Raw genomic sequence first — 17,780 nt, forward strand, 5'->3', positions numbered from 1 at the left:
AGAGGACGACAACCCCCACGCACCAGGTATAGGGTGGGGATGGAGGAGGAAGGGAAGGACAGGTAAGGGAGATGACGACAACACCCACGCACCAGGTATAGGGAGGGGATGGAGGAGGAAGGGAAGGACAACACCGCCGACTCACCAGGTATGCATCGCTCTCCGTTGCCTGCCACCGTCTCTGAGTTCGTGATGGGGTCTGTGATGTCCTCGAGGGTGAGAACACGGAGAACCTTGTACTTCTCGGGGTCACTGACATACACCTGGCCATCGGCGGGCGACACGGCGATCTGGTAGCTGTAGGATACCTGGGTGGAGCTGTGGGGTGAGAAGGGGGGGTGAAAGGTTAATTAAGGGGGCGCAGGTGAGGTAGGTGAAAGGGGAAAGGTGTGTCAAAGTTTGTAATTAGTATGAGTTTCGTTTTGTGTGCGAGAAAGGGAAAGTGAGTGTTTATTTAGTGTATATTAGTTTACAAATGAGTATTGCCAGGAGTAGGGTGTGTGTGAGGAAGAAAGTGCGTATGTGTATATTTTAGCGTGTCTTGTAAGGTGTGTGTGAGGGAGAAAGTGCGTATGTGTATATTTTAGCGTGTCTTGTAGGGTGTGTGTGAGGAAGAAAGTGCGTATGTGTATATTTTAGCGTGTCTTGTAGGGTGTGTGTGAGGGAGAAAGTGCGCGTGTGTATATTTTAGCGTGTCTTGTAGGGTGTGTGTGAGGGAGAAAGTGCGCGTGTGTATATTTTAGCGTGTCTAAGTGTACATGTGTCTATAGGCATGTGTAACTCTTGGCACATGCACGTAACATAAGTGTGTGCGTTTATAAGTGGAAGCGTGTGTACGAATGTATGTGTGTAAGCGCAACATTGAGTATTTACAGAAGTAGATGGAAGTGTATCAACATGAAGAGCAAATGTATGAACCTTTCCCATAATCAAGTAACATAAGTATACAGGTGTAATTGGCTGCAGGTGTACCAGAGAATGTATATACGTACACCTGTTGACTTTCACACATAGGTACATACACACACCTGACACATCACACACATACCTGAGCTGGAGGAGCGTGTAAACCATCCCATCCGGCTTAATCCTTCGTAACAGGTTGAAATCCCCGACATACACCGACCCGTCAGGCCCCGAGGCGAGGCTGGTGGGCGTGAGCAGCTGGGCGTCGCTGGCGAGCCCCGAGCAGTGGCGACACACCATCTGCCGCTGCGAGCCCGTGCCCATCAGCGGGGTGACCAGACGCGGCGCCTCCCGGAGACTCATGGTGGACCCGTCACCCCGCTGCAGAAGGCCTGGGGGAGGGGAGAAGATGGAGGCGTTAGAGGAGAAGAGATAGACAGATAGATTGATAGATAGAGGTTCAAAGATAAATAAGAGAAAAAAAGAGAAAGGTATTGCGGTTTGGGTTGGGTTGAGGGGAGGGAAAGGGAGGGGAAGGTATAGGGAGAAAGGGAGAGAAAGGTGGTGTTGGGGCAGGTATTGAGGATCGGGAGAGGGGGAGAGGGAGATAGCTAGAGGAATAGATGAGGAAAAGGTAAAAATATTATTCAAGACGAGGAAGGGAAGGAGTGAGGAAAGATACGGCGGGAGAACCTAACCTAATGATAATAATAATAACAACAACTAGACAGGTGAGTGACGGCTGAGGCATCTGTACTGGCGTGGGCTGGAGGGCAGGTAACACGGGAGATGAAGAGGAGGGAGGAGGGAGAGACGGAGAGGGATGGGAGGAAGGCACAAGGGAGGACCAACTATTAAATCGCCTCTAACATTGTTTTCAAAGTTTGTGGGGCAACTTTGTGCTGGAGTTAACCCTTATTAATGTCAGACTCTGAGGGCACGATGCGGCGTTGCCCGTCAGAGAGTGGCTGTCCAACCCGACTCTCCGAGGACCGCGCGGCAGCCTGATCCTGCCCCGCGGCGCCTCGGCTCATCCCTCACAAAGCCAGAAACAAAGGGAGGATCATTCGAAGCCCCCAGAGGTGCTTCGTATTGCATTTACTGACCGCAGGAACATAAGCAACGTTATACACAAGAGTGGTCACCTGTAACTGACTATATTGCACCACGTTCCAGTTGCGTTGATAATTAAGTGATGGAGAGGGAAATCTAGCCCTGGAGTAGAGGGGTTAAGCTTTACTCAAACGCACTGGAAACGAAAGAATGATAAATGCAAATCCAGAGCAGCAAATCAAAGTGTCACAGCTTCCCTAGTGCTTCAAATGCAATAAGAATAAAGATGTGATTTTAAGAAGGAGCGGAGAATTATGAAGAAAGCACAACAGTAAGAATCTAAATCATTACAACCGTACTATTTTTCCATTACAATGTTATATAGGAAGTAGAAAAGCACATGGGACTTTGAACTTCACTGGCTATCAAAAAACAAAAACACTAATTGATAAACATAAATGAAGATGTAACCTCCCATGACTTCAAACTTCTCTGACTACCTCGGAAAGAACATAGAGGGAGCAGAAACAACCCTATACATGATTTTAAGCTACACTTTATACCTCGAAAATCTCCATCCATCCACTCAGTTATCAGGAAAGCTAACTAAACTTTTATACAAGAACATCCCTCCGGAACAATAACAAACACCAAAGGACAGACAGACAAGCCGCCCCCATCGCCAACGCTCCTCAGGCTTCACCACTAATCACAATAAACGTCCGGCGAGGGAAGGGAACAAGGCAACAAGGGAACACAACCACAGCACCAACCACAACAGTCTTCCGCAGCGTCACTTACCCGCCTCGAAGTTGTACATGTGATGGATGTCGAGGTTCCAGCCGCCCACGTCCGATATGTCCATGTGGAAGCCGTGCAGCGTGGCCGTCAGCGTCTCCCACAGGATGCTGGAGCAGGTCACGTACTCGTAGCCCACCGACAGGAGCGCCGTTGCCTCCCCATACACCTGAGATGGAAGGCAATCAAGTGTGGGCAGGTGAGAAGATAGGTAGGAGGGTAGGTAGGCAGGTAGGTAGGTAGGTAGAATGAGACAGCGAGAGAGAAAAGGAGAACCAAAACAGATAGCACGAGGTAGATAAGTAGATAGGCAGGTGGGTAGGTAGGGTTAAAGTTGAAAGGTAAACAAAATAAAGGGTGTGAGAGACTAGTGTTGCTTGGTCTGTCTGTGTTTCTGGGGGTGATGGGTAAAGGGGCTTGAAGGTAAATGCAAATAAAGGTGGAACAGGGGAGGTATACAGGTGTGTGTGTGTGTGTGTGTGTGTGTGTGTGTGTGTGTGTAAATTAGTAGAAGGGAAGATAAGAATATTTGCTGAGACCGATCAATTTCTTCTAACTCACGGCAACATGGCGATAAGTCTTTCACTAATCGAATTTTAGCCGAAAAATAACGATTAATGTGAGAGGGGGAAAAAAAAGAGGGAGAAACGGGAGGGAGAGAAGACAGAAAAAAGGTGAAATGGGAGCATAGGGGAGATAGGGGAAGAAGGGGAGAAGGAAAAAGAGGAAGGGAGTTATAGGGGAGAGAATGGATGAGAAGGTAAGGGATGAGGGGAGAGGAAAAATAAGAGTAGTAAGGGAGTGTATGGGGAGAGAAGGGGGAGAGAAAGAAGTGGGGAGCAAAGAAAAGAGAAGCAGAAGGGAGTGTATGGGGAGAGAAGGGGGAAAGAAAGAGGTGGGGAGCAAAGAGAAGAAAAGCAGAAGGGAGTGTATGGGGAGAGAAGGGGGAAAGAAAGAGGTGGGGAGCAAAGAGAAGAAAAGCAGAAGGGAGTGTATGGGGAGAGAAGGGGGAGAGAAAGAGGTGGGGAGCAAAGAGAAGAGAAGCAGAAGGAAATAAAAGGGAAACAAAGGAGTGTAGGGAAAGTTAAGGAAAGGAGAGGAAAGGCAGGAAAAAAAAGTGCAAGGGAGTGTATATAGAAAGTGAAAGTGGAGAGAGAGAAAGTGTTTATGTGACTCACCTTCTGTTTGTACACGTTCCTCTTGTTCCAGGTGAAGGTGTAGGTGATGTTGGGGTCAGCCTCGAACACCTTCTCGAACACGGAGCCCTCCAGAGTCACCTGAGGAAGCAAGCACAGGTAAGGGGATTAGTCAGCGAGGCGTGGCTCACCTGTACCGGAGGCTGAATTGCACCTTGATGTATGTGTGTGTTCCCTTAACTTCTAACCCTGCGTCTGTGTTTATTTGTTTGTGTTTGTGTGTGTGTGTGTGTGTGTGTGTGTGTGTGTGCGTGTGTGTGTGTGTGTGTGTTTAAAGAGATGCATAATTATAAACTACTATTTCATTTTTATCTTTCTCTTCTCTCCTTTCCATTCTTTCTTCTTCCCACCAGTTCTTTATCATTTCCCTTTATCTATTTTCTTATTCCTCTCCTCTCTATTTAACCTAACCTAATCTGCCCTAACCTGACCCAACCTAACTACATCTAACTTAACTTAACCTAACCTGGCCTAACCTGACCTAACTACATCTAACTTAACGTAACCTAACTATAACCTAATATAACCTAACCTGACGTAGCTAAATCAATCCTAATATAATCTAACTTAATCTAACCTAACCTAAGGGGATATATATAAATCTGTGCTGTATCCCACGTATTGTTATGGATACATGAACTCTATTATATGCTTACTATGGGAGAGAGAGAGGGAGAGGGAGGGGCAAGTAGGGGAGACTCTCCTTAACACGAGGATAAAAGATTGTTGGAGGGGAAACTTAATTCTAAAGGGGAGAGAAAAACGGAGATTTACTGCCAGACGGAAGGAAAACTCTTTAGGAAGCAGATCACACCGACGGAAGAGGAGGAGGAGGAGGAGGAGGAGGAAGGAAGAAATAGGAAGATGAATGGGAACGGAGGAGAAAGGAAAAAAGGAAGTCAGGAATCAGTACGCTCGAAGAAAAGGAGGAAGGAGAAAATGGAGAAGAAAGGGAAGGAGGGGATAGAAGGGAGGGAAAAATCTGCGGTGAAGGGAAGGGGAAAATGGAAAAGAGGAGAAAAGGAGAGAGCGAGTTGAAGGGAGAGGAAAACCTAGAGAGAAGGGAAGAGGAAGGAGAGAATGGAAAGAATCGGAGAAAGTAGAAGGGAGGGGAAATTATGGAAGCGGAGAGAAAGAGTAAGAAAAAAAAATGGAAAGGAGAAAAAGGTAGAAGGGAGAGAAAATCTGGAAGGAGGGGAGAGAAAACGTGGAGACTGGAGAGAGCGGCTTACTGTAAGAGGGAGGGAGGGAAGGAGGGAGGAAGGTAGGAGGAAGGAAGAGAAGGGAAGAGCCGATCAAGGAGGATGGCAAGTAAATGGAGAAGACCAAAACTGAAAGACGGAGTGAAGGAAGAAAGGATGGATGGAAGGAAGGAAGGCGTGAAGGAGTCTTGAAATGGAGAATGAAAAAATAAAAAATAAAAACAAGAAGAAAACAACGTAGCGGGCCAAGAAAACCAAGAAAGACAGACACAAAAAATAAAGCGAAAAGAAAAAAAAGAAAAAGATAAACTCACAGGAACCCAAAATCACAGAAAAAGAAGAAAACAAAGGAAAAAAAACTAAACAAAGACAAACAAACTTAAAACAAAATGAAAAAGAAGGAACGGGAGAGAGATCAAGACGGAGCAAGAGCCAGAACGAGAGAACAAGAGACAGAACGAGGAAGAGAGAACGACAACCAGAACGAGAGAGAGAAAACGAGAGAAACAGAACTAGAGAAAAACACAGCAAACACAAACAAGAGAACCAGAGACAGAGCGACCAGGTAACTACACAGGGATAGGAGGCAGTTCTAGCAGTTCTTACCTTGAGGTGCACCATGGAGAGCGCCGCGGGAACCTCCATGGGCGTGAGCTGCAGGAGGAGGGTGGACAGGTAGCCGGCGACGCTGCTGGAGTGGTAGAGAAGGTGAAGGCCGCTGCCGGGAATGCGAAGCGACTCCTGCACAACCTGAAGGAGAAGAAAAGAATAAAGGTTTGGGAGGGAGGAAGGAAGGTGAGGTAAAGTTTTGGGTATAGGCCTATGTTATGAAGTAATGGTAGATGTATATAGGGTATTGTGGTATAGATGCGCGTTGCCTCAGTGCTTATATCAGTTGCATTTGCCCTTGAGTTTGATGAAGAGGGTTTGAGAGGGTTTGGCGTGTGAAATTGTGAGATGCAAAGTGTTAAGGATGGAGTGAGGGAAGGATGGTAAGTATGGAAGTAATAGTAGTAGTAGTAGTAGCAAGAATATTATTACGATTATTATTATTAGTAGTAGTATGGGCAGTAATGATGATGGTAATAGTAGTAACATTAACATTACAAAGAAGTTGAAGCAAAGATGTTGAGAAATAAACAAACTTTCCATAGAAGAAGAAGAAGAAGAAGAAAAAAAAAAACCCACAAAAAGAAACGCTCGCAAATCTTGAAACGTCGAGAAAAAAAAAAAATCTATAAATATTCAGAACCTTAAAATTTCCAAGTGCAGTTTTCTTTTCTTCGTCATCCTTGCAGCTCCTCCTCCTCCTCCTCCTCCTCCTCCTCGCTACGGGGGGTGCAGGGGGCGCCTCACAACCCCGTAACAAGGGCGGAAAGGCCGCATAAATGCTACTGAAAGGCTCTCACGCGGGTCTCAAAGCTTCGAGGAAATCTGATTTTATTTTTCAATCTACCGGACGTAATTCTGCCTCACAAACATCCACTCAATATATATAAAAACGGGGAAGTGGAGGAGCGACATGTGGAGGAGAGAAAGGGTGGGAAAGGTGGAGGAAGAGGAGTAGGAGGAAAGAGAAGGGAGGGAAATGTGGAAGAGAGAAGGAAAGGGAGGGAGAGTTAGTGGAGAAGTGAGAAGGAAGGGAAATGTGGAAGAGGAGGAAAGGGAAAGAAAGGTGGAAGAACGGAGGCGACATGTGGAGAAGGGGAAGGGAGGGAAAGGTGGAGGAGGAGGAGGAGGAAGAAAGAGAAGGGAGGGAAATGTGGAAGGGAGAAGGAAAGGGAGGGAAAGTTAGTGGAGAAGTGAGAAGGAAGGGAAGTGTGGAAGAGGAGGAAAGGGAAGGAAAGGTGGAAGAACGAAGGCATTTTTTGGGGGGTGGAGAAGTGAAGGAGAAAGGGAGGGAAAGTGTGTGTGTGTGTGTGTGTGTGTGTGTGTGGGGGGCGGAGAGAAAGATGGAGTTATGGAGGTATAATATTTAAGATGGAGAGAAAATGGAAAGGGAAGAGGCGGAAGAAAGGAGAAAGTGTATAGAAAAGAGGAGGAAAGGGAGGAAAAGTAAAGGAGGGGAGGAAAGAGAGAGAAAAGTGGAGGGATGGAGGTAAAATTTCAAGGGTGGAGGAAAAATGGAAGGGAAGGAAAGGGAGAAAAGAGGAGAAAGTTAGTGTGGAGAGGAGGAAGGAGGAAAGGGAGAGAAAAGTGGAGGGGTGGAGGTAAAATTTCAAGGGTAGAGGGAATATGGAAGGGAAGGAAAGGGAGATAAAAAGCGGAAAAAGTGAGGGTAGAGAGGAGGAGGGAGGAAATGGAGAGAAAAGTGGGGGGATGGAGGAAAAAAATGGAAGTGAAGGAAGAGGGTAGAAAAGGGAGGAGAAAGAGAACTAGGAAGGAGGGGAAAGGAGGGAAACTGAGGCAGGAGAAACGAAGATAAAAATGCCGTGAAGGAGAGAGGAGGAGAAGGAAGAGGAGGTGGAGGAGGAGGGAAGAAGGGTGGAGAGAAGGGAATAACAAAAAAAAAAAGGCATAAAAACTAAAGGAAGGTAGGGAGACATGGAGGAAAGAATGGAGGGAAGGGGAAGAGAGAAGTGGACGAGGGTGCGGGAGAGAAAAGAGGAGGAGGAAGAAGAGGAGGAAGAGGTATAAGAGGGGACGGGAGGAAACTGAGGGAACGGAGAAGGGAGAGAACAGGAAGAGAAAAAAAGGAGAGGAAAAAGAAAGATATAAAAGAAGAAGAGAAAACATGGAGGAGAGAGAGAGGTAGGAGACGAGGGGTGAATAGAAATGCGAAGCGAAATAATGGAGAGAAAAGGAGAAGAAGAAAATGTAAAAGGAAAGAATGCCGAAGTGAACAGCGAACGAAAAAGAAAGAAAACGAAAGAAAATGAAAATAAAGAAAATGTTGGGTGGACTTAGACAGAAAAGATTTGCGACATGTTTTTTTTTCCGGCAAAGCAAAGTGAAAAAATAAAGAAAAGAGAAAAGAGAAGAAGGATAAAGAAAAAGGTAAAGGAAAACGAAGGCACAGAAAATGGAAGCTAGAAAATAAAAAAAGAAAACAAAGAAAAGAAATTAAAAAAAGAGAAAAAGGAAAATAAAGGAGATAAAGTGCAAAAGCTGCCAAAGAAATATGATGGAACGAACACACACACACACACACACACACACACACACACACACACACACACACACACACACACACACACACACACACACGCACAATAATGAAGGACAAACAAGATAATGAGAGTAATAAGAACAAAAAAAAGAACGACAGAGAGAGAGAGAGAGAGAGAGAGAGAGAGAGAGAGAGAGAGAGGTGCAGGTAAAAAGTAATTAGGTCGCGTCAGGTGGTTAATGACGCTCTAAGTGTGGTCAGTCAACGTCCATCAAGAGATATTATTAGTGGCAAGCGACAAAACGAGTCCATCCAGGAAGGTTAATATTATACGGTCTTTTCCATAATTTAACCTAGCCCCCCCCGCCCCCCCACATATCCCTCTCCTCTCCTTTCCCTTCCTTTTGTTTTCCTCTCCTCTCCTTTCCTTTCCTTTCCTATCCTTCCCCTCCTTTTAATTTTTTCTTATCCTTTCCTTTCCTTTACCTTTCATTTCTTTTCCATTCCTTTCTTTTCTCTTCCCTTCTCTCTCCTTCCCTTCCTTTCGTTCCCTTTCCTTTCCTTTGTTTTCCTGTCCTATCCTTCCCCTCCTTTTCCTTTCCTTTCTCTTACTTTCCTTTCCTTTCCTTTCCTTTCATTTCCCTTCCCTTCCTTTCGTTCCTTTTGTTTTTCATTTTTTCCCTTTCCCTTCTCTTGCATTCCTTTTCATTTCATTTCCCTCCTTTCTAATCCTTTCCATTCCTTTCCTTCCCTCCCTCCCCCTCCCCCCGTTTAGCTCAATTTCCCTTCATGATAATAAATAAAAGGGTTCAGTTAGTTTTGAGACACTGGGAAATGTATCTCTCACTCTCTCTTTCTTTGTCTGTCTGTGTATGTCTCTCTCTCTCTCTCTCTCTCTCATGCTCCTACCTAAAAAACCGACAATTTTTCCTCGGCTTCTAAATCCATGACAAGAGAGAGAACCTGAATTTTTGCAAGCGGTCACGGGGGGAAGAGGGGGGGGTCGTCGGGGGGGAAGGGGAGGGGGGAGGGGGCGACATGGCTCTAGGAGGGTCAACATATGTCTAGGGATTTCAGGAGAATTTTTCTGTATATGCATTTTTTTCCCGGAATCTGACGTTCATTCTTTTCTGAGGGTGAAGGTGGCGGGTGAAGGGGTGAGAGGGGGGGATGGTGAAGGGTGGGAGGGGGGGAGGGGGGAGAAGGTGGATGCTGGAGGGGTGGGGGAGAGGGAGACTTTTTCGGCATCAGAATAGGTATAAGGATTATTTGAGTTCGTGTGTGTGTGTGTGTGTGTGTGTGTGTGTGTGTGTGTGTGTGTGTGTGTGTGTGTGTGTGTGTGTGTGTGCGCCTCTTTTTCATCTGTTTCTCTATTTCGTATTTTCATGGAGGTTCATGTGAATAATTTTTGTCCTCCTCCTCCTCTTCCTCTTCCTCCTCCTCTGCTTACATTTGTCAACTCAAGGGAGGACGACGTAAGTAGTTGAATATGAAGGAATAACCGAAAAAAAATAATACTTCAGCTTCAAACATATTTAAAAACGATGATAATTAAGCATTTTCTCGCCGCTTTCTCATCTTTTCTTGTTTAATACACTTTTCGTAGCGTTAAAATGGGAGAAATAGATAGATAGATAGATAGATAGATAAAGTGTGTGTGTGTGTGAGAGAAGGGAGAGAGAGTGGAGAGAGGGAGGAAGGGAGAGATGAAATAAAGGGTGGTCATTACTCGACTGAACAGCACGAGACAATGGCAACTCCTCACCCATCACGACCCTGGGGATGACGGAAGGAAGGAGGGAGGAAAGGAAGGAGGGAGGAAAGGAGGGAGAGAAAATCACGGAGGGAGGGACGGATAAAGAGGGAGGAAGGAGGGAAAAATGACGATGGGGAGGGAAGGTAGACAAGGAGAGAGGAAGAGAGAGATGGAAAAGGAGGAATGAGGGAAGGAGAGCGAGAGGGGGAGATACGACTCGGCGGAGGGACGGAAGAGGAGAAGGAGAAGGAAAGAGAGAAGGAGGTAAAACCGGAGGAAAGAAGAGATGACGAAGAGGGAAAGAACACAAGGATGGAGGAAGGGAAAAGGAGAAAGGAGGGAAGGAGGCAGAGGGAAGTAGGAGGAAGGGGAGGGAGCATAGAAAGAGGGAGAGGAAGGGAAGGGTGAACGGGGAAGACAATCACGACCCAAACAGTGGCGCTGAAGGGAGTCTGAATAGGGCAGTGAAGGTGGAAGCGGCCCCGAGATGGTAGACAAGAAAAAAATAAAGGTTAGGAGGGGAAGTGGCTAACGCAGTGCACTTATGGTAATTAGAAGGGAGAGAGAAAGCGAGAGAGAGGGAGAGAGAAGGAGGGAGAATGAATGATGAGAGCGTGAGAGAATGGATGTTGATGCTCGTTTTCAGGGATGTGGTGGAGTCGGGTACAAAAAATTCAACTTCGATTCCAGGAAATTTTTAGGGAGCGACTCCGACACCGACTCCACATCCCTACTCGTTTTGTGGAAGCTTATTAGAGAAACATCACTACTCCCTCCCCGGTCTTTTGGCAACGCGTCCACATGCATATTCAACTTGACGCAATGAAAAACAAGGTACGCGAGCCAATGACTAATGCAGAACTCAACCCCCGGGAATGGCAGAGCGCGTACCTGTGTGAAGTGACAGGTGTGCGCGAGGGAATGTGATTAGCAGGTGAGAATGATTAAGTAATAGTACACTAGCCAGACACACACACACACACACACACACACACACACACACACACACACACACACACTTGCAAACAGACAGACACATACACAACAAGCTTTTTATCATGGGCAGGTCTCCGCGTTGACAGGTGTGTGGCGGGCAGGTAATGTTACAGGTCCAAGGTAATGCGTATTGTGAGTCGGACGTTAATGCTACCTGATGAGATTTACTTGGACAACCACAACCACACACACACACACACACACACACACACACACACACAGGTGGATAGTGCAGGACGTCAAATGTGTTAAAAAATGTTTCTTTATTCTACTTTATTTCTTCCTTCTTTTCTTTTTCTATCTTTCCATCTTCTTTCTTTTCTTCTTTATCTATACTGCTTTTTCGTCTCTGCGTAACGGAAGGTGTGTTTTTGGTATATTATTTAACTCTTTCAGATATCAAAGTAAAACCAATGATAAAAATAATATTGAACCTAAAAATAGCTTCATCGCCCCCTTCTTTGACCTTTAGAAATAGCAGATATGAAAAGCGTAAATGTCTTATAATACCGACCAAAATATTTCTTATCTCCTACTTTTCCTTCCCTTGGCGGCCTGGCACGAGGGAACCCTTACACTCACCCCGCCACCCCGGTTCGAAACCCGCAAACGAAACGAGACACGCGAATCACGAGACAAAGGAGGACGGACGCACCGGCAAATGAACCCTGACTCGATACCTTATTGAAGCCTCGGCGCTGCGGACATCCCGGCCCTGGAGGCGTGGGTCGAGGCTTCGGAGCTTCGGGAAACAGGGAGAGAGGGATGGGAGAGAAAGGAGGGAGGGAGGGAGACTATTTTTTTTGGATAACAAGGAAGGAGGGAGAGGTTGAGAGTGTAGGAACGAAAGGAGGGAGGGAGGGAGACATTTCTTTTGGATAACAAGGGAGGAGGGAGAGGTGGAGAGGGAAGAAGCGAGAGGAGGGAGGGAGGGAGAGGGAGGGAGACTTTTTTTGGATTACAAGGGAGGAGGGAGAGGTGGAGAGGGAAGGAGCGAAAGAAGGAAGGAGGGAGGGAGGGAGAGGGAGGGAGGCAGCTTCTTCTTCCTCTTCCTCTCCTCTAGTGTGGAAATATATTCGTGTCGTTTCTGTCGCCTCGGAAAGTGTAATGTATTGTATTAGGGAGATTCTTGGAACTAGTATTCTTTCTCGCCTTATTTTTTTTCTTGTTTTTATATTTCAAACGTTTATTCTTTTATTTCGTTGGTCTCTTTGTTCTCGTTCTCGCCCGCGTCCTCCTCCTTGTTCTTGTAAATTATCCTTTCCGTAAATTTCTTTCTCTTCACGATTTGATTACTTTTAAGGTGATCTAAGAATTATTTCCTACTGTACAGGTCTTGAAAAATTACTACTTATTATCATCATTATCATTATCTTCATCCTTACTGCTCCTACCATCATTATTAGCATTATTATTCAAGGTTTAATTCAATGTAAAATTATGTAGGTGTATATGATTTCCTTCCTGGTGTAGAGCTGTTGACAAATTATCACTTATTTTCATTATCATCATTATCATTATTATCCTCATCTTCATATCATTATTATTTCCATTACTATTATCATCGCACCATTTCAAGTGGAACCGCCCGTGTCTGTGTCCCTGCAGGCGGCGTGACAGATGGGCGCTAACGGTCGACAATTATACGTGAGTCATGATTTTAATAATTGTGCATGCAAGTCACACACACATAAAAAACATAATGAATAAATAAACAGCATGACCTACCCTAACCTCTCTGTTTCTCTCTCTCGCTGTCCTCCTCGCGAGCTGACCTAAAATATCCCGACCTAAAATAATGAGTAAACAGCATGACCTACCCTAATCTCTCTCTCTCTCTCTCTCTCTCTCTCGCTGTCCTCCTCGCGACCTGACCTAAAATAATGAATAACCAAACTGCATGACCTACCCTGACTTCTCTCTCTCTCTTGCTGTCCTCCTTGCGACCTGTATCTATAGCCTAACATAATATGACCTGAGCTGAAAAAAGTTGGAAAGTTTCGTTTAGTCGGCGCAACATCTGTGGTCATATGCCGGAGAGAGACAGAAGGGGAAGGAATTATAGGAGTGAGCTGAGTATTCCGTGTTGCCCTTTCGTCTGAAGCCTCCGGAAAGGTGAGTTAATGAGTCAGAGACGTGGTGAAGATGCAGGTGAGGCAGAGTGAGCATATTTTTCTGTGCAGGTAACTTAGGAGACTGATATGGACAGGTAAATGAATAGAAAAGGTGACCGATATTTTTTTCATATACACTTAAAGAAAAGCTTAAACAAATCTATGTGCAGGTACGTTAGGTGAATAATGGACAGGTAGACGAATAGGAATGGTAACCGATGACTTTTTCTCACATATGCTTAAAGAAAAGGTAAAATAAAAATATCTATATCGGTAACTTAGATGGCTAATGTACAGGAAGGTAATTAGGAAAGGTAACCGATGACTTTTTTTCACATATGCTTAAAGAAAAGGTAATATAAAAATATCTATATCGGTAACTTAGATGGCTAATGTACAGGAAGGTAATTAGGAAAGGTAACCGATGACTTTTTTTCACATATGCTTAAAGAAAAGGTAAAATAAAAATATCTATATCGGTAACTTAGATGGCTAATGTACAGGTAGGTAAATAGGAAAGGTAACCGATGACTTTTTTCACATATGCTTAAAGAAAAGGTAAAATAAAAATATCTATTTCGGTAACTTAGATGGCTAATGTACAGGTAGGTAAATAGGAAAGGTAACCGATGACTTTTTTCACATATGCTTAAAGAAAAGGTAAAATGAAAATATCTGTACAGGTAACTTAGATGGCAGGTAGGTAAATAGGAAAGGTAACCGTCAATTTCCCCATATATTGTCTTTTTTCCTTGATTTCTGATTCCATTTTCCTTAATCTTCTTTGTCCCTTCACCTCATATCCAGTTCTTTCACTCTTCTCTTATTTTTATCAGCCACAACATTTATCGCCTTTCTTCTTTTCCTCCTTCCCTCCTTTCCCACAACGCACTCTTCCTCATCGTTACCCTCCCTTCCACCTTTCCCTCCCTCTCCACCCTGTTTGCAACCTCTTCCACAAATACTCACATGCTTACTCTCCCTTGAATTTCACCCACGTTTTTTTATTTTTGTTTTTGGTCTGGTTTTGTTTACTTGATTAGCTTTATTTTTTTTCTCATCGGATGTAAGAAACCCACGACCTCTCTCTCTCTCTCTCTCTCTCTCTCTCTCTCTCTCTCTCTCTCTCTCTCATACTGCGGCAGAGCTTCGAAGAGAATGACCACAAGCCTAAAGTTTCATGCTACTAAGCAGAGATGGTTATGGCAGAGTGGTGGTGGCGGTGGTGGTGGTGGTGGTGGTGGTTGACTGGTCTGATTGTAACGTGCGTGTTTAATAATTATGTTTACGAAGTGCAACTGTTGGCCATAACTGTGGTGGTTTATTTTGCGCTAATACTGCAGTGGTTGTTGTTGTTGTTGTTGGTGGTGTTACTGGTGATGGTGGTGGTGGTGGTGGAGGACGAGGATGGTTGCAGAGACTTAGAGCAACCACACTCCAAAACGCCAAGAAATAACAAAACAAAGCAAAACAAAACAAATGAAGAAAACAAAACAAGAAAGCTAACAAAACAAAAAAATGTGAAGAAGAAAATAAAAACAAGCGCTAACAAAATAAAAAATATTAAGGAGAAAAATATAAACAAAGGAGCTATTGATGAAAACAAAAGCTGAAATCATAAACGGCAGGGCGGGGAGAGGAGGAGGAGGAGGAGGAGGAGGAGGGGGGGGGAGGTAATTTAAAGGCACATGCACAAAAAAATATGGGTTCGTTATAGCGCTTCCAGGTAAGGCACAATGCAGGTAAGGCAAGGAGACTAAAACCTTTATTAGTCATGAATGGGTTTGGATCCTGAATACACGGCCCAGCGATCCTCCTTTTGACGACTGACTAACGCGGCATTTCATACGTCGATTGAAACACTGACACACACACACACACACACACACACACACACACACGCACAAAAAAACACGGCCACTATTGTACACTAATTACTGGCCAATGTGAGCGAGGCGTATCTCTTTCTTGGCGTGGGAGAGAGTGAGTGTTCCTGTGTAAGCGATTCTACTGTGTTATGTGTGTGTGTGTGTGTGTGTGTTGGGGGAGGGAAGGAGGGGAGGGGGGCTTTACTTTTGGGTCTACCTGTATTGTTTATGTTAGCGACGTAAGTTAATACGAGGTGGTTAGTTTGATGTGGTGGCATTGGTGGTGGTGGTAAACGCAAGAAACTGACATCATTGGAAACACATCACACGAATAGTAATGTAAATCCTAGAGGTCATATATTAATAACTACAACGTAAACTACTACTACTACTACTACTACTACTACTACTACTACTGTTATTAATACTCACTTGCGTCTCCGTGAACACAACAGGCAGGTGAGGGGCGCCGCCAACCGTGTGAGGCAGGTAAGTGGACACCACCTGAGGCACCATCTTGCTGTGGTCATGTTCCAGGCACGGCTCCCCCCACGCCCCCACGGTGTCCTCGCCTTCTGCGGGGGAGAAAAGGTGTGCAAAGGTAAGAAGAGGTGTGAACAGATAAGACAAGGTGTGGAAGAGGAGGGAAGCAGAGGTATACGAGCTGTTTACTTTACTGTAAAAAAAAAAAAAAAAATTGTGAGATTATGTTGATGGGATGAACGAAATGGAGAAATAAAAAGGTGGACGAAGGTAAGAAAAGGCATGAATGGTTAGTAGGGAAGCACAGGTACAGATAGAGGTTGTAAAAATCTGCTGACGGTGTGAATGAAATAGAGGAAAAAAAGGTAGGAACAAGTAGGAACAGGTAAGGCTGGTTTGTAGGAGTACATAGAAAAGCCTGTTGATGGAGGTGAATGAAATGGAGACAAAAAAAAAGTGGGAATAGGTGAGGAGGTCAAAGGTTAAAGGTAGGGAAGGTTAAAGGATGGGTAGCTAGTGGTTACTTGTGTGTGTGTGTGGGTGGGGGGGGGGGGGTAAATGACATATCAGGGAAGAATGGGGAGTAAGCAAGAGAGTATTTGTGGAAGAGGTTGCAAACCGAGTGGAGAGGGAGGGAAAGGTGGAAGAAGAGTGCGTTGTGGGAAAGGAAAGGAGGGAGGGAGGAAAAGAAGAAAGGCGAGGAATGTTGTGGCTGTTAAAAATAAGGGAGGAGTGAAAGCAGGAGGTGAAAGAGGGCGGTGAAGAGGGAAAAAAAAGTGAAAGAGGGATGACAGAGGGCAGTGAAGGGATGATAAGAGGGAAATGAAAGAGGGAAAGACGATAGGCGACCAAGGATGTAAGTTGAATTAATAATAGGGGATGAAAATAGGACAGATAAAGAGGTAGATGTAGATGTAGAGAGATGTTAGCGAGGTGAAAACAGGTGTGTTGGCAAAGGCTTGAAGGGGAAGCAGATGAAGCAGATATTGGGTGAGAGCATATGTCGTGGAACGCTTGGGAGGCGGCGAAGCGCAGGTGTTGAAGGATGATTAAAAAGGGAGGGAGCAATTTAAAAAAGACTGAAGGCGAAGTGAAGCGGATGATTGAGGGGACGGGCAAGCAGACGTATGGGCAGGAAGACTGGTTAGTGAATTACCTGCACTCAAGGTAAACACGAGGGGTGGGAGGGTGGGTGTTGCGGAAATGACAGAAATTATGAGTTAGATATTATAAGACAGATATTGAGAAGTGTATGAGAGGACTGGTGGAATAAATCTATAAACTGTGAATAGTGGAAAATATTAACGTTGTAAGTTGAATTATGTCTGATGATAACTAAATGGTGTACGGAAAGAAGGATTACCACAGAGATTAAGACAGAAATTAAAAGAGTGCTAATGAGGGGTGCAAGAGAGGATTTCTATGGGGTAACTCTTATAAAATTATGAAAACAAGAAAAAAAAAGAAGAATGCTGGATGTCTGATAATGACTAACATTGTGTAAGTAACGTGGGATTAGCAAAGGGTTACGACTTAGATATTAAAAGAATGACAGTGCATGAGGTGATTATTGTGGCATGGCTCCATAAAATTGTGAAAGATAGAAACAAAGGAAAGTTGGCAGATTATTGTGTCTGAAAATAACTAAAATGGTGTAAAGAACGTGGGATTAACAAACCTATTACGATTCTGAAACTAAAAAATGGTGCTGAGAAGTCATGAGCGGATTATTGTGGGGATAATAATGATAAAAATTAAAACAAAGGAGACTTAGAAGATAAACTGTGTGTAAAAGTAAGCGGCTTGGTATAAAGAAGGCGAACACACTTTGTCTGGAGGATGAAAATATATGTTAGAAGTTTGTGAATGAAAAATAACACGAGGCAGAAAGGAAAGAAATTTACCAAGATGAAGGAAATAATGAAGGTTAAAATGTGATTGGAAAACTAACAAAGCAAAAACAATATAAAGTCAGACACAATTTGCCTGGAAAATAAGAAATTAAAATGAAACAATTTGGCAAGACAGTAATAATAATAATAATAATAATAATAATAATAATAATAATAATAATAATAATAATAATGATAATGAAAAAACTGGACTAATGACGGAACTGATTTCACAAAGTCGAACCTCAATTTAGGATCCGAAACAAATAATTATCACGATCACAATTAATACATTTGGTGTCCGGCCTAATGACGTTACCCGATCGTTATAGAGCAATTAGCGTTGTGGAAAAAAAAATAACAAAAGCGAAAAATAGTAAAATGAAATAATGGCCTACGGAAGACAT

General features: G+C 44.2%; 1 protein-coding gene across 6 annotated transcripts in view; it reads right to left on the reverse strand.

Moving 5' to 3' along the window:
* The window catches only part of LOC127000431 (teneurin-a-like), a 382,877-nt gene that overhangs the window by 46,411 nt on the left and 318,686 nt on the right, over window positions 1-17,780 (reverse strand). For all 6 annotated transcript variants that reach the window (XM_050864152.1, XM_050864150.1, XM_050864149.1 and 3 more), the window contains 6 exons: window positions 15,431-15,573; window positions 5,762-5,905; window positions 3,936-4,034; window positions 2,761-2,926; window positions 1,049-1,298; window positions 146-318 (listed from right to left, as the gene is read on the reverse strand). In XM_050864152.1, the coding sequence (XP_050720109.1) occupies window positions 146-318; window positions 1,049-1,298; window positions 2,761-2,926; window positions 3,936-4,034; window positions 5,762-5,905; window positions 15,431-15,573 (975 nt within the window). The remainder of the gene's footprint in view (window positions 1-145; window positions 319-1,048; window positions 1,299-2,760; window positions 2,927-3,935; window positions 4,035-5,761; window positions 5,906-15,430; window positions 15,574-17,780) is intronic.

Source organism: Eriocheir sinensis, chromosome 18 (genome assembly GCF_024679095.1).
Source record: "Eriocheir sinensis breed Jianghai 21 chromosome 18, ASM2467909v1, whole genome shotgun sequence".
Lineage (NCBI taxonomy): Eukaryota > Metazoa > Arthropoda > Malacostraca > Decapoda > Varunidae > Eriocheir > Eriocheir sinensis.